The following is a 14,744-nucleotide window of genomic DNA, read 5'->3' on the forward strand; positions in this document are numbered from 1 at the left end:
TTTGTAACAAAAATAACTATGGAATGTAATCATGGTACTTTATTCGTTGAGGATGTAAATTCGTGAGTGAGGGGTACCCACGAATTCCACGATAATTGATCCACCACGAATTCTAATGATTCCACAGTATTCCCAAACAAAAATAATCATTCAGTTTTCTTTTTGTAGTGTGTGAATGTCACATATACTTGTGTACTAATTTTTTATGCATAGTTATCCTTTCCAGGGCCTCTTCTATCAGTTGATATCTTTACCCCGTATGGTACCCCGTTTACCTGTGTCTGATATAACTGAGTTCTGGGTTTAGCCATTCTTTTCTACACTCATGCTGCACGGAATTCGTGTTTGATTGGTGTTCGGACATTTTGAGTTATAAATTTTTGTAAAACTTCTTTAATTATACAGACACTTGGCTTTCTGAGGTGAGAAACTTTTCTATAAATATTAATGTTTTGTTTTCTATTGTTCACATTTTGTTAATTCTATGGTCCTGGGATAACTTTACTCAAATTTGTGTTTTCTATAGTCTTCAAATTCTAACGTTTATATATTACGGTGAGGTTTTTGTATTTTTATACATGTATGTACTTCCCCATGAAGTATTTTCTTACTTTTGTTGAAGCGAGCACACAATGTAATGTACATAGATTTAAACTATTAAAAACAGCTCTGTAGATTATAACCTATAGAATGTATCTAACATTATATTCACAAGATATTTCTAGTGATATATTGAGCATATTCATAATAATGCGTTTTTGTGTGTACATATCAACATCATGCAGTTTGAAGGATCGTATGTTAGAATTAACGTGTGTCCATTATAGAAATTACTGCAAATTAGCGAAGATACACTCGCTTCTACGGGGATTCCATATTACACGTATTTTTACAAATGAATTACCTTGCTTTATTCATGTATACCATTGTGAAATAGTGTATTGGGCTGCAGATCTCATTTTTCGCGTTATGTGTATCTCTACTTTCTCTTTTGCTTGACGTTGTACCGCGCACGTTACATATGTCATTTCCGGTGGCGTTTTACCTATCTGTTTAAGGATCCGCCAACGAAATATTCTTGCTCCAGTAAATTTTGGCATTAATACCAGAACTATTGCTTTGGAGGTAATTAATTAATTACTTAGATTAGATTGAATTAGACTAGTGTTATTTTCCAGTTTATTAATAGTTCAATATTAATTCTAGTTATATATGAACTATTTTCCAGTCACAATTTTGGTTGGATTTCCAACGGAATCCGTTCCCGTTGGAACGAAATCGTTGGACGAGGGTATAAAAGAGGGAGCGGGCGTCCCCACGGGGACTCCAACTTTTTCTACTTTATTAGATAGATGTAGGTATTATTTTAAGTTAGAAATGATTAGGTTTTAGTAAGAGGGGAAATGAAGTAAATTTTATTGCTATTTTATGTGACTTTCAGTGAGTTGTAATATTCATTGTTAGGGATACAGTATTTTATTTCTATTAGGATTATAGACGACTGCAGCCTTGCGCTATATTTTTTAGATTGTGTTCAGTGCCATAATTTATAAACTCTATTTGTTATTTCGTTGAATAAACCTTGTAAACTTTAATTCATCTCTTTATTACTTGCTAGTAAATTATTTGAAGTCCATCGCGAACGATCGTCCGACATATTCTTTTATACTCAACATTAAACAATTGTTTCTGTTGAGTCTGTTAAATTATATTTACAACAACAGTAATCGCATAAAATAAATTCACGGTCCAGTGATCGAACCACTAGACCGTTAGATTACTTTATGTGTTACTTTGTGTATTTATTTCATCAATGTGTGTTTTCGTAATGTGTAACCATGTGTCCGTATTCACTTTTGTTTAGATCATATGTTCAGTATTTGTAAGATATTAAGTAATGTAATATCAAGTGTGTTTCATTTAACTAAATAACATTAAGTTCAAGCGTAAACATAGCGCTACAAGTGGAAATATGTGATTATTGGCTTGTTAAGTTAATGTGTGTATTTTTTGGTTTCCGTGTAGGTCCCAAAATATTCCTTTGAAACTGTGTTCCAGACCTGTGTGTGTCCCGGAACTGTGTGCGTCCCGGACCTGTGTGTGTCCCGGAACTGTGTATCTGGAAACAGTGTGTGTGTTCCGGAGCTGTGTGTATCCCGGAACTGTGTGTTCAGGAACTTTGTGCCTGTATCAAGACCAGGCATCAGGCATCAATACTGTATAACTTTAATGTAACGAATACAGAAGTGAATCATAAAACCAATTTTGTCTTTTGTTTTGTCTGTGGCCTCGAATCGTCCTGTTACACTGAATAAAACAAAATACTAGTAGATGGTGAATGTTGGCATTTACAAGGATCTTTTGTTTATTTGTTATCTATTGTTATTTTGGTTTCTTAAAATGTGCAATTTCATTAATATTTTCTGAAACACAAGTCCCGTGGGGATCTGGGTAGTAATACGTTCTCAACACCCTTTGCTTGTCGTAAGAGGCTAGTAAAAGGGGCGGTCCTGCTGATGTCCCGTGTCATAGCAAGTGTGGCACCATAAAGATCCCTCGCTGCTCAAAGGCCATAAGCGCCGAGCGTAAGCCTAAATTTTGCAGTCCTTCACCAGCAATAGTGACGTCTCCATATGAGTGAAAAATTCTTGAGAGGGACGTTAAACCATATACAATCAATCAATCTGAAACACATTATAAATCGAACACTCATTCGTAATAAGCTGGTTCATTTTGAGAAATAGATTTTAGCAATGCAGTTTTTCAAATGTTCTTTAAACACGTGAAGTCTTGTGGCAACTTCAAAATGAAATATGAAGATACCAGGCAGTGATCAATCTCATAACGCATATAAGTAATACAAAATAGAGAGTAGGACACACATGGAATAAATGATGTCATGTTTGATTCACTTTTATCTTACGTCAACAAATAACTAGGTCCACATCATATTCGTACAAAACTTTATTCTGTTCCATGTTCCATTGGGATTTTTACATAGTTATTTCAAGAACCGACAGTTAGTCTATACCTGGCTTTTTCAACACCTGGATATAGACTGAACTCTATGATTATGAATGTTGCTAATCACAGGCTCTTTAAACCAGCACGGGTCATTGATGATATTCCTTCCAAACCATACAGCCAGTTCCTTAAGCTCACATTTACAAACAAAGGAATAGATTCCGTCAACATAAGCAATATTCTTCTTCATAAAAGGCTTCAGTCGTATATTCCAACTTATTTCAAGTTCAAGTCTACACCCTGTATTTTCTACAAATATACTTCTACTATTACATCTAAACTGTTAATTACAAACAAACGTTACAGTGCCTAGATATAGACCATCTTATACTTAATCCACCTACGTGTTCTTGTTCTTCATCTTCTTTCAACTATAGTCCGGCTGGACATGTCATTACTGGTGATGTTGATGTAGTTGAAAATGAGAACCTCCAATGAATTATTCTAAAAGGTCTTTCAATTTGCGACAGAACTTTATCGCAAAAATGAATTCTGTCCACGATTATGCCATACGCAGGGCTAAATATGAAAAGAACTTGATGAAAGGTGACGATAACGAACAGTGAACAATCTCGTAACTCTAATAAGTAATACAAAATAGATAGTTGGGCAAACACGGACCCCTGGACACACCAGAGGTGGGATCAGGTGCCTAGGAGGAGTAAGCATCCGCTGTCAACCCCTCATACTCACTGTGAGCCCTATATCCTGATCAGGTAAACGGAGTTATCCGTGTTCAAAATCAGTGTTCCAAGAACGACTTAACGATCGGTATGAAATACGCCAGACAGCATTTGACCCAATGGTAAGTTATATTGACGAACTAGATCGTTATAACGACCATAGAATTTGCGAAATGCTGACTTCAATCGAGACTGTTGAAACCCCTGTATCATCAACATGTTTGTCAGTAGCTTGCCTCGATTTAAAAGCTGACCATACGCAGAACAAACTCTCGCGTATCAAATATGTTGAGAGATATAAAGACCATATACAGGTGATGATAGAATATTGCTACATAAATATGGGAAGTGGACGACGGAGAAGTGAAATAATCCCATTTGTCATACAGTTGAGTTGTCAGTTTGCTGTTAATGTCTACTTTCAATAAGATATCTAGGTATGAAGCAGAAGTGGACGACTCTGTGGTGTCTTTATTTCAAGTTCACTGGGATAAATCGAATCAACGTGTTAATGAAATTTATTGTTAATAGACAAAACGTCGTCGATAGATCTAAATGTCGAATTGAAGGCTACAGCAAGGGTTTTTTTCTTCTCACGTAGAAGTGGATGATACCTGTGCATTTTGTGTTACTTGGGAGGAATGATACCTGTAAAGTTTTTGTTACCTGTGAGGGTTGGTTTCTGTGAATTTTATGTTATCTCTGTCGGGGATGATACCTGTGAATGTTGTGTTACCTGTGGGAGGGGCCGCTGTGGTCACGTCTGTGTAGGCTGTAGAGGTATCCTCACTGGAATTCAGTTCTGTTACTAAAGAATGATAACAGAAATGTGAGAGATCATTATCTATACCAGATTCAACATTTATTTTAACACATTGCATATATTTTGTATTGCTTAAAGGAGTTATGAGATTGATCTATATTCGTTATTTTCACCTTTCATCTTGTTAATGTAAAACTTATACGGTATCAATTTTGATGCACCAGATACGCATTTCGACAAATAATGTCTCTTCAGGGATGCTCAACCGAAATGTTTGAAATCCGAAATAACAAAAACACTTGCTAGAGCTATTATAGGGAAAAACAGAGTGTCAGAAAAGTGGAGTCAAATTCGTCTAAGGATAAGAGTTATGCATGAGGAAGATAATCCTTAATTTTGAAATGAATTTCTAAATTTTATCACAGAAATTAAATATACATCCGTATTTTCAAGCTAGTAACGAAGTACTTATCTACTGGGATGTAGAGACCCTCGGGGACTAACAGTCCAACAGCAGAGGCCTCGATCCAGGGGTCATAATGTAAAACTTATACGGTACCAATTCTGGTGCACCAGATGCGCATTTCGACAAATAATGTCTTTCAGTGATGCTCAACCGAAACGTTTGAATTCCAAAATAACAATAAACTTGCTAGAGCTATTATAGGAAAAAGCAGAGTGCCAAAAAGGTGGAGTCAAATTCGTCTAAATATAAGAGCTATGCACGATATATAAATAAATTTCATTTTTGTTGATACATGAAGGTATAATCTGCCACGCTTCACGTCTTCTAAATGTCAATATTTTGATTTGTTACCAATTGAGCAAAAAATGGAAAGACTTCAAAAATAAATTATGTAAGTAAAAAATGTCTACTTGGCATCATGAAAAATCTGTATCCATCTTTATTTTTTTTAAAGTTTGAAAACGCTTTCTACAGATTAAAGGTGGCATCAAAGCTTTTAAAACTTGCATCAAATCTGAATTAGGCAATGAAATGTATTCAAATCAAACTGTTCACATATCAAATCTGAATTACGCAATGAAATATGTTCAAATCGAACTGTTCACATATCAAATGAAATATGTTCAAATCAAACTGTTCACATATCAAATCTGAATTAGGCAATGAAATATGTTCAAATCAAACTGTTCACATATCAAATGAAATATGTTCAAATCAAACTGTTCACATATCAAATCTGAATTAGGTAATGAAATATGTTGAAATCAAACTGTTCACATATCAAATCTGAATTAGGCAATGAAATATGTTCAAATCAAACTGTTCACATATCAAATGTATCAAATCTGAATTAGTCAATGAAATGTGTTCAAATCAAAATGTTCACATATCAAATCTGAATTAGGCAATGAATCGTGTTCAAATCAAACTGTTCACATACAAAATGTATCAAATCTGAATTAGGCAATGAAATGTGTTCAAATCAAACTGTTCACATATCAAATGTATCAAATCTGAATTAGGCAATGGAATATGTTCAAACCAAACTGTTCACATATCAAATGGTATGATTTAGATGTGACGTCAAGGTAAGCCCAAGCGTTTTAATTACGGTGGGATTCAAAAACATTTTATAGGCTTCAAATTATGAATATGGATCATAGATTTCAGATATCGTTTGACATGAGTGATAATATAAATTATTAAATGTGAGTTCTATGACTTTGTTAGACAGTCGACTTCTTCATCTGCCGACTTGTCAAACGCTTGACCTGTCAAACTGTTGACATGTCAAAGTTGTTCATTCCAAATGATTTCTCGGTATGTACGCATATCAATCATATGAGCTATAATATCTCTGATGGATGTATATTCAATCACTTTTAAACTGTCATTTATCCCGCAGAATCTGCAGAACTGTATATCTCTAAGAAAATATTGGGACATATGAGAGAGCTAGAGATCCACAATATTGGGATAGATGAGAGAGCTAGAGATCCACAATATTGGGACAGATCAGAGAGCTACAGATCCACAATATTGAGACAGATCAGAGAGATACAGATCCACAATATTGGGACAGATCAGAGAGCTACAGATCCACAATATTGAGACAGATCAGAGAGATACAGATCCACAATATTGGGACAGATCAGAGAGATACAGATCCACAATATTGGGACAGATCAGAGAGATACAGATCCACAATATTGAGACAGATCAGACAGCTACATATCCACAATATTGGGACAGATCAGACAGCTACAGATCCACAATATTGAGACAGATCCGAGAATTACAGATCCACAATATTGGTACAGATCAGAGAGCTACAGATCCACAATATTGGGACAGATCAGCTCTTATCCTTGGACGAATTTGGCTCCACTTTTTTGGCACGCTGTTTTTTGGCTATATTTAGCTCTAAAACTTCATAGTTATTTCGGATTTCAAACATTTCGGTTGAGCATCACTGAAGAGACATTATTTGTCGAAATGCGCATCTGGTGCATCAGAATTGGTACCGCATAAGTTTTACATCAGAGAGATACAGATCCACATCTTATAAAAACCATTGATTTAAGGGACAGAAAAAAATTACGCACTGTTGATATTTTACATTGCCGAATTCTTGCGTCGCCGTCTCATAAATTTAATATTCATAAAATTCTCTAAGTCTTTTCTCACTATACTTGTGTTCAGACTTACCTTCAATTACTATTAAGCCCATAGGACCTGAAAAATCACAGCTTCAAATGAATTTGTTTGTTGACGTAGCCATGTTAGATAGCCAGTCAATTGAAACCCCGTTGCTTTCATGTCCCCCCCCCAAATGATATCAAAATTAAAATCAAGGGGCAAGACCCCTTCAAGGGAGGTCAAAATGGATCAAAAGTACTACATGGGCTAGAGTGAATAACAAATAAAATACACAGCAAGTTTCAGCTTGATTTGTTGCAGAGAAATGAAAATAGAGAAAGAAAACTCTCAACGGACGGGTAGACATACTTAAATTCCTATACCATAATATGACCCTTCTAAAGACTATACATATTTCATATTGCATTATTACCCGTCGTAAGATGTTGTCAGATCCACGTCGTTAGTGCTATAAGTGACGTCTTCTGTGGGATTTGTCGAGTTTAGTTCCGCTGTTGAATAATGACTTCAAAGTTTTAACAGAGAAATTCAGACGAAATTATTAGCCTGAGTGATATTGATATTTCTAAAATCTAGTTCAACATTTCTATGAACAAATTTCTATAGATAGTTGAATTTTCCTGATGAAAAGTGAAGATAAGGAACAGGGATCAATCCCATAACTCCTTAAGGAACATAAAATGGAAAGCCGGGTAAACACGGACCCCCGGACACATCAGATGAGATATTAGGCGCCCAGGAGGAGCAAGCATTCCCTGCTGACAGGTCAAACCCACCGTAAGTCTAAAATCTTGATCAGGCAAACGGAGCAACCCGTAGTCAAAATCTGTGCGTCAAGAACGGCCAAACAACCGGCAAGAAACACACCAGACAGCATCCGACCCAAATACAAGCTGCATTACCACACTAGATCATCACACGACCACAGAACCAGCAAGACGATGACCTCAAACGAGACTGCTGAAACCCCCGAAACATCTACCCGCCCGCCAGTAGCCAGCCTCGATAAAAAAAAACCACCCTACCACACGCAGAATAAACCCCGCGCATCGAACCAGCAGAGAGACACAAACACCACATGCGGGTGATAATGGAATATTGCTACATATATATACATGTAGGAAGTTCATCAACGGATATATAGAAAATAAATCTTATAAGTCAGAGAATACATGATTATTTTCCCAATTCAGGAAATTTTAGAAACATGAAACCAATTACATGCATCAGAGAAATGCATATCTTTAAGGTTTTCAGTCGGTGGTGACGTCTCCATATGAGTGAAATATTCTCGAGAGGGACTTTAAACAATATACAATCAATCAATCAATCGATGGTCAAAACATCATTTTCCTACATATCAAAAATTTAACCCCGATGATAAATTTCACTACGCAGGAAAATAGTGATACGAAATACAATTCAGATTTTAAAATATAATGACGGGTCATGTAAAATTAAGCGTTGAAATAGAAATGGAAATAAGTTTTGATTCACGATTGTCAACGGAAGCCGTTAAACGGATCCTCTGTTGTTAAGACATATGACTTATGTTTACAATGTCGGGCGCTTAACGAAGGAACAGTCAATACTTTTGTTAAATGTCATATGTATGTTGCGGACAGCCGATATCGAGGATCAAACCAGTGTTATCTCGGGTGCAAAGTGAGCATCCTCTAATCGGTCTATTGATATCTAATGAGACATACATGAGTGTATAAGGGATCAACAACTTGCACAGATCGTCGACTAATGTGTTTTATGCCAATTGTTAGGCCGTTCTTCAAATACGAGTCTTTTCTTATAGTTATTGTAAAAAAATCTTGTTAAAATTAAAATATTTCAAACGTCAAAGTTATAGATGAATAATCAATGATACGTTTCAAAATATTGAATCCAAGAACAATAACTCTGTTTCTGTTGATTTCTTTATCAAGTCTATTATGCGATGATATCCTTTATTTTGTATGACATTTTGTATTGTATTTTTGTGAAGATACAGTTTCATGAAATTGTTATGAATGCTTCTATATCGTCATAACCAGTTTGTGTGGAATTTTAATAACGCTGTTTAAGGAAAATTGATTCTGTTTATGTACGTCTCACTTGACCTATGTATTTCATTTGATAATTTGTTAGTTTTAACTCTAATGAATGGAAATAAATACACATTTTAAACTTGTATCAGATAAAACTGCGAGTATGGAGTTACCTTAACTTGTTTATTGTACTCACCATTGATTGCTGCCTCTGAGCTGGCGGTCGTAGACGTTGTTGTAGGCTGGGTTGTGGTTGTTGGAGGTTGGGTTGTGGTTGTTGTTAGTTCAGTTGTGGTTGTTGTTAGTTCAGTTGTGGTTGTTGTTTGTGGTTCAGTTGTGGTTGGCTCAGTTGTGGTTGTTGTTAGAAGTTCAGTTGAGGTGGTTGGAGATTCAGTTGTGGTGGTTGCAGATTCAGTTGTGGTTGTTACTAGAGGTTCAGTAGTTATTGCTGTTTGAGGTTCAGTTGTGGTTGTTGTTTGTGTTTCAGTTGTGCTTGTTGTTAGTGGTTCAGTTGTGGTGGTTGTTAGTGGTTCAGTTGTGGTGGTTGGATATTCAGTTGTGGTTGTTGTTGGAGGTTCAGTTGTGGTTGTTGCTTGTGGTTCAGTTGTGGTTGACTCAGTTGTGGTTGTTGTTAGAGGTTCAGTCGTTGTTGGAGGTTCAGTTGTGGTTGTTGTTGGAGGTTCAGTTGTGGTTGTTGTTTGTGGTTCATTTGTGGTTGACTCAGTTGTGGTTGTTGTTAGAGGTTCAGTCGTTGTTGGAGGTTCAGTTGTGGTTGTTGTCAGTGATTCAGTTGTGCTTGTGGTTGTAGGCTCAGTTGTTGTTAGTGGTTCAGTTGTGGTGGTTGTTAGTGGTTCAGTTGTGGTGGTTGGAGATTCAGTTGTGGTTGTTGTTGGAGGTTCAGTTGTGGTTGTTGTTTGTGGTTCATTTGTGGTTGACTCAGTTGTGGTTGTTGTTAGAGGTTCAGTCGTTGTTGGAGGTTCAGTTGTGGTTGTTATCAGTGATTCAGTTGTGCTTGTGGTTGTAGGCTCAGTTGTTGTTAGTGGTTCAGTTGTGGTGGTTATTAGTGGTTCAGTTGTGGTGGTTGGAGATTCAGTTGTGGTTGTTGTTGGAGGTTCAGTTGTGGTTGTTGCTTGTGGTTCAGTTGTGGTTGACTCAGTTGTGGTTGTTGTTAGAGGTTCAGTCGTTGTCGGAGGTTCAGTTGTGGTTGTTGTCAGTGATTCAGTTGTGCTTGTGGTTGTAGGCTCAGTTGTTGTTAGAGGTTCAGTCGTTGTTGGAGGTTCAGTTGTGATTGTGGTTGTAGGCCCAGTTGTTGTTAGAGGTTCAGTCGTTGTTGGAGGTTCAGTCGTTGTTGGAGGTTCAGTTGTGATTGTGGTTGTAGGCTCAGTCGTTGTTAACGGTTCAGTCGATGTTGGAGGTTCAGTCATTGTTAAATGTTCAGTTGTTGTTTGAAGTTCTGTTGTTGTTGAAAATTCTGTTGAAGTTGTCAGATCTGTTGTGGTAACATTCCTGTAGAGGAAGGCTATTTTGTTAATTTTCTTTTAGATCAATGTCAATCAGGGAAAATGTAGGTTAATCATATATATGAAATCTTACATGCATTTGACATCATTTCCAACTTCCGTGCATACTCCAGCAGAACAAGATAAAATAGCCGTGAATATGTTGCAAATATCAGAGGTACGCTCGAACTCTGTCAAAGAATGAAAACACACTATTTATCGCTATCTTGCAAAAGTCTTAGGTACATGTAAAATCCACCTACTTCTCCGTGTTTTGATTTTAAAATATCTAAATTGGTATATAGAGAATATGCCAATGTGAAAGTAAAGAAGATACAGTTGTAGGTCACATCTTTTGATATAATCTGAACATCTAGAATGGTATTTATTTTCATTTTATGTTACTTGTTTTACATTTTCATCGACCTACTATCTATCTAAATCTAGGTATAAAAGTCAAAGTTTCTGAACAATCAAAGCCTTTTGATGAGGTCAATGCATGTTTTAGTTGACCTGATTAGAGCATATCGACTCCATTAATATTGATACCTCTATTCTTTACTTCTTCAATGTGGAGATCTACCTCAATATTGAGATCTTCCTTGATATGCAGAATGTCCTTGATAAGAACTCCCGTCATGTTGGTAAGTTAGTGTCTAGAACCTTTTCATTGTGAATACTTCTCTTTTCAGTATGGATAACTCCGTTGATATGTAGAGGTCCCTTAATATGGATAACTCTCTTAATATACATTATTATCTAAACAACTTGAAATGGCTTACTTTGTACGTTGTTGTTGGTGTCTATGAACTCCACCTCATCCACTGTATACTCGACCTCACAATATGTCAAGCTTTTCTGACTAATAACCAACTGATGAATGATTATCGTCAGGTCGCTTTGAGATTGTTCAATGTTGCTGTTATCGACAACTACATCGTAGGCAGCATAGATGACAACAAACCTGAAATACAGAGTGTGTTATAATGTTTTTTGTCATGTTCTAATATTTTCTCAACAATTCATTGATAAATCCTGTCTTGCTATTACCCTTAGGCATCACTGTGTGTTTTGAGGACAGCTATATTGCGCATTTACTTATTTGCAAATATCGAATAACCTTAATAGAATTCTTAATATTTTGCTTTTGCAAATTTCTTTTGAGATGGATTTACATTTTTTAAAAAAATCAATTTTAACTTGTGTTATTAACTTTATTCATTTTCGTTATTCTAAATTGGTTAGGGTATGTAACTGATATCTTTGTAATTTTGTTCCGTTTATTTATTAAGATTAACCTCGCATAATGTATAGACTCATTTCCTTGTGGAATCTTCCAGAATGGTTTGTTAAATATATTATAGATTCACGGTTTAACGTCAATGATTAACACACTAAATCATGAGAATGTAAAATCATAAATGTTAAACTATGAAGGTAATTAGTTCTATTGAAATTAAGGATTAATGAATAAAAGTAAGATGGTGAGGTGGCTCAGTTGCTAGCAATAAGTAATCGGAAAACCTTGAGTTCGAGCGTCAAACACAATACGTAAACATTGATAGTGATTGGCCATTTTTCAAACATTTAGCATTTAGAAGTGAGAGTAGCGTATCTTTCAGACATGACTTTGAAAATTAAGGAGTTGAGCCGTACAAGACGTTAGAAAAACTCTAACTGCAACAGCCATGTGCACCAATCTTAGATCTATATCTGTGGTACTTCACCGAAAGCTGTTGCCTTCTCAATGTGAGCAGAAAATTTTAGATGGGACATAAAACAAACATAAAACTGACGTTTCTTCTTTCACCAAACATTTCTCTTAACTCCGATCGTATAATCGACTCTAAAGTGTTGATACTTACTGAATGATAGTCACTTCAATCCTTTTAAATCCAGTTATTCCACTGTATAGAGTGGTAAGCTGAAATAAACAAGGATATTTAAATCCAATTTTACTGAAAACACGAATTGCCCAGTTCTTACAATAAATAAAAATTATTTTCCATCCCCTACGCTCCGAGAGTCATACAATACTCTCCTCAAAATTTGTAAAATAACTGCCTTTAGATATAAGATATAGTAAATGTAAATGTTTAATGAACTGATTAAGGCTTTTCCATAGGTGAAAAATATTCGCAAATATTGAAAGTACAAAATGTGATATTCAAATAAATGACACACTCGTTCAGTGACAATATATCCCGTAAATAAAGCTCTATTATTCCAAAATATATTTTTGGAGAAACATCTCCGGACATCAAAATTGCCCGATGTATGGTATATGCAGCATAAACTTAATGACATTTCAGATATAGCAAACACACAAGCAATTCCATACGGTGTATTTCTGACTATCCTTATGACGAAGAAGGTGAAGATAGCAAATGGTTATCAATGAATAATTGAAGATAACGATTATTCGTCTCATAAAACCCATAAAAAAGTACAGAATTAAGAGAAGACAAATACGGACTTCTAAATATACCAGAGTGGGATCAGGTGCCCAGGAAAAGTAAGCACTTGCTTTTGACCGGACACATCCACTGTGGTCACTGTATCTTGATCAGGTAACGGATCAATGTGTAATTTCGACAATGTATAAATAACGGCCTCGCTATTGTTATGAAACACGTTGGACAACACTCGAACCAATGACAACTTGTATTTGCAAATTAGAGCATTATAGCAACCATAGAATTTGTGACATGGTTACTTTTTACTCCTTTTACATCAACTTATTTGACCATAGCCTGCTTCAATTTAAAAATTGGCCGTACGCAGAACATGTTCTCACTGATGGAATCATCTGAGATACATAAACATCATCTACAGGTGATAATGAAATACTGCTACACAATATTGACATTTAATGATGGAGAAGATGAAATCATCTCGTTTGTCATAATGTTGTATTGTTAAATTTGTCTTTTACGTATACATTCAAAAAGGTATCCAAATATGAAGCAGACATGGAAGGCTCTGTGGTGTCATTTATTTCAAGTTCACTGGTATACATCTAATCGACATATGAGTGAAAATCAGCATTGTTAATATAAATATCGTCGGTATCTAATAGATGTCGATTTGAAGGCCACATCGAGAGATATTTTCAATAAATTCTGGCTCATGAGAATCTAAAACTGGTCAGTAAATAATGGAGCACATTTTGAGTCCATGTGAATTCCAACACATTGTTAGAAGACCTTATCCCCCAAAAGAACGTAAATATTCTAGAGAAGGAGAATGTAAAGAATGTCCAAGCAAATTGTATGAAACACATCAAACAACAAACAACTTGAATTTGTAAATACGCTTACGATAACCACCACACTATTTTGCAAAATACTAACTTTAAACGAGGATGAAATATCGACTTATTTCTATTTTAGAATACGTCATCACTGCTATTTTTAACTACATATCAAATGCGTCATTAAATGTTTTAAGGTAGCTCATTACACCAAAATATTATTTAATGGCTCTTTAAAACACCTCTTACATGTATGAAGTATGATTTCACCATCAAAAGACTGATACAAGCTCGCAATTAGTTTATATGAATCTTTGGTGATTTATCCCGGAATGATAAAAAATGTGCTTTGTTTGCAAATAAGATACTTTAGAGTCACAATATGAATATCTAAACGAGTCAGATAGACGACCTGAAATTTTGAATACAAAAATATTTTTGAAAATTGAAAACGTTATTTCCTAATGCTTTTTAAATATATCAGAGAAATATATTTTAAAAAGAAGTTAAAATGAAATGGTCAAAGTTTAGAATTATTAAGATTTTTCAAATTTACACCAAGCCCGGAATTATAAGAAAAGTAATCATAGAGAACATTGTAATCAGAAAACTACATTATCTTGATGTAAAATTAGGAAATCAATTTCTTGATGAAAAGTACATAGAGTTAGCTACAATATGATTATTTTAGTTGGGTTTTTTATGAATTTCGATCCGGATCAGTACTTTTTTCTCTCTCGTTTGAATATAGTGATAGATCTAAAAAAAAAAAAAAAAAAAAAAAAAAGGGGGGGGGTCATTTCGTTTCAATTTCTGTTGAAAATCTTTTCTAACTAATATTTTATTTCGAAGATAAA

At 35.3% G+C, this 14,744-nt stretch overlaps 1 protein-coding gene and 1 long non-coding RNA gene across 2 annotated transcripts; one reads left to right on the top strand and one right to left on the bottom strand.

Annotated features, from left to right (window-relative positions):
* The first annotated feature begins 67 nt into the window (after positions 1–67).
* On the top strand, positions 68–2,263 carry LOC130050401 (uncharacterized). Its single transcript, XR_008798838.1, has 2 exons — positions 68–422; positions 2,026–2,263. It is a non-coding gene; the product is annotated as an uncharacterized LOC130050401 (long non-coding RNA).
* A 2,106-nt stretch (positions 2,264–4,369) lies between these two features.
* LOC130050601 (mucin-2-like) lies at positions 4,370–10,559 on the bottom strand. Its single transcript, XM_056150841.1, has 2 exons — positions 9,332–10,559; positions 4,370–4,515 (listed from the first exon to the last, which is right to left on the bottom strand). The coding sequence occupies exons 1-2, from the start codon at positions 10,557–10,559 to the stop codon at positions 4,370–4,372; spliced, it is 1,374 nt and encodes a 457-aa protein (XP_056006816.1).
* Positions 10,560–14,744: the final 4,185 nt, after the last annotated feature.

Source organism: Ostrea edulis, chromosome 9 (genome assembly GCF_947568905.1).
Source record: "Ostrea edulis chromosome 9, xbOstEdul1.1, whole genome shotgun sequence".
Lineage (NCBI taxonomy): Eukaryota > Metazoa > Mollusca > Bivalvia > Ostreida > Ostreidae > Ostrea > Ostrea edulis.

What these genes read in the sequence shown, in the direction of transcription:
- LOC130050601 (XM_056150841.1), bottom strand. Translation starts at nt 10,559, where the DNA reads ATGACTGAACCTCCAACATCGACTGAACCGTTAACAACGACTGAGCCT. An exon ending in CTCAGAGGCAGCAATCAATG is followed by an intron (nt 4,516 to 9,331) that starts GTGAGTACAATA and finishes ATCATTCTTTAG; the next exon opens with TAACAGAACTGAATTCCAGT.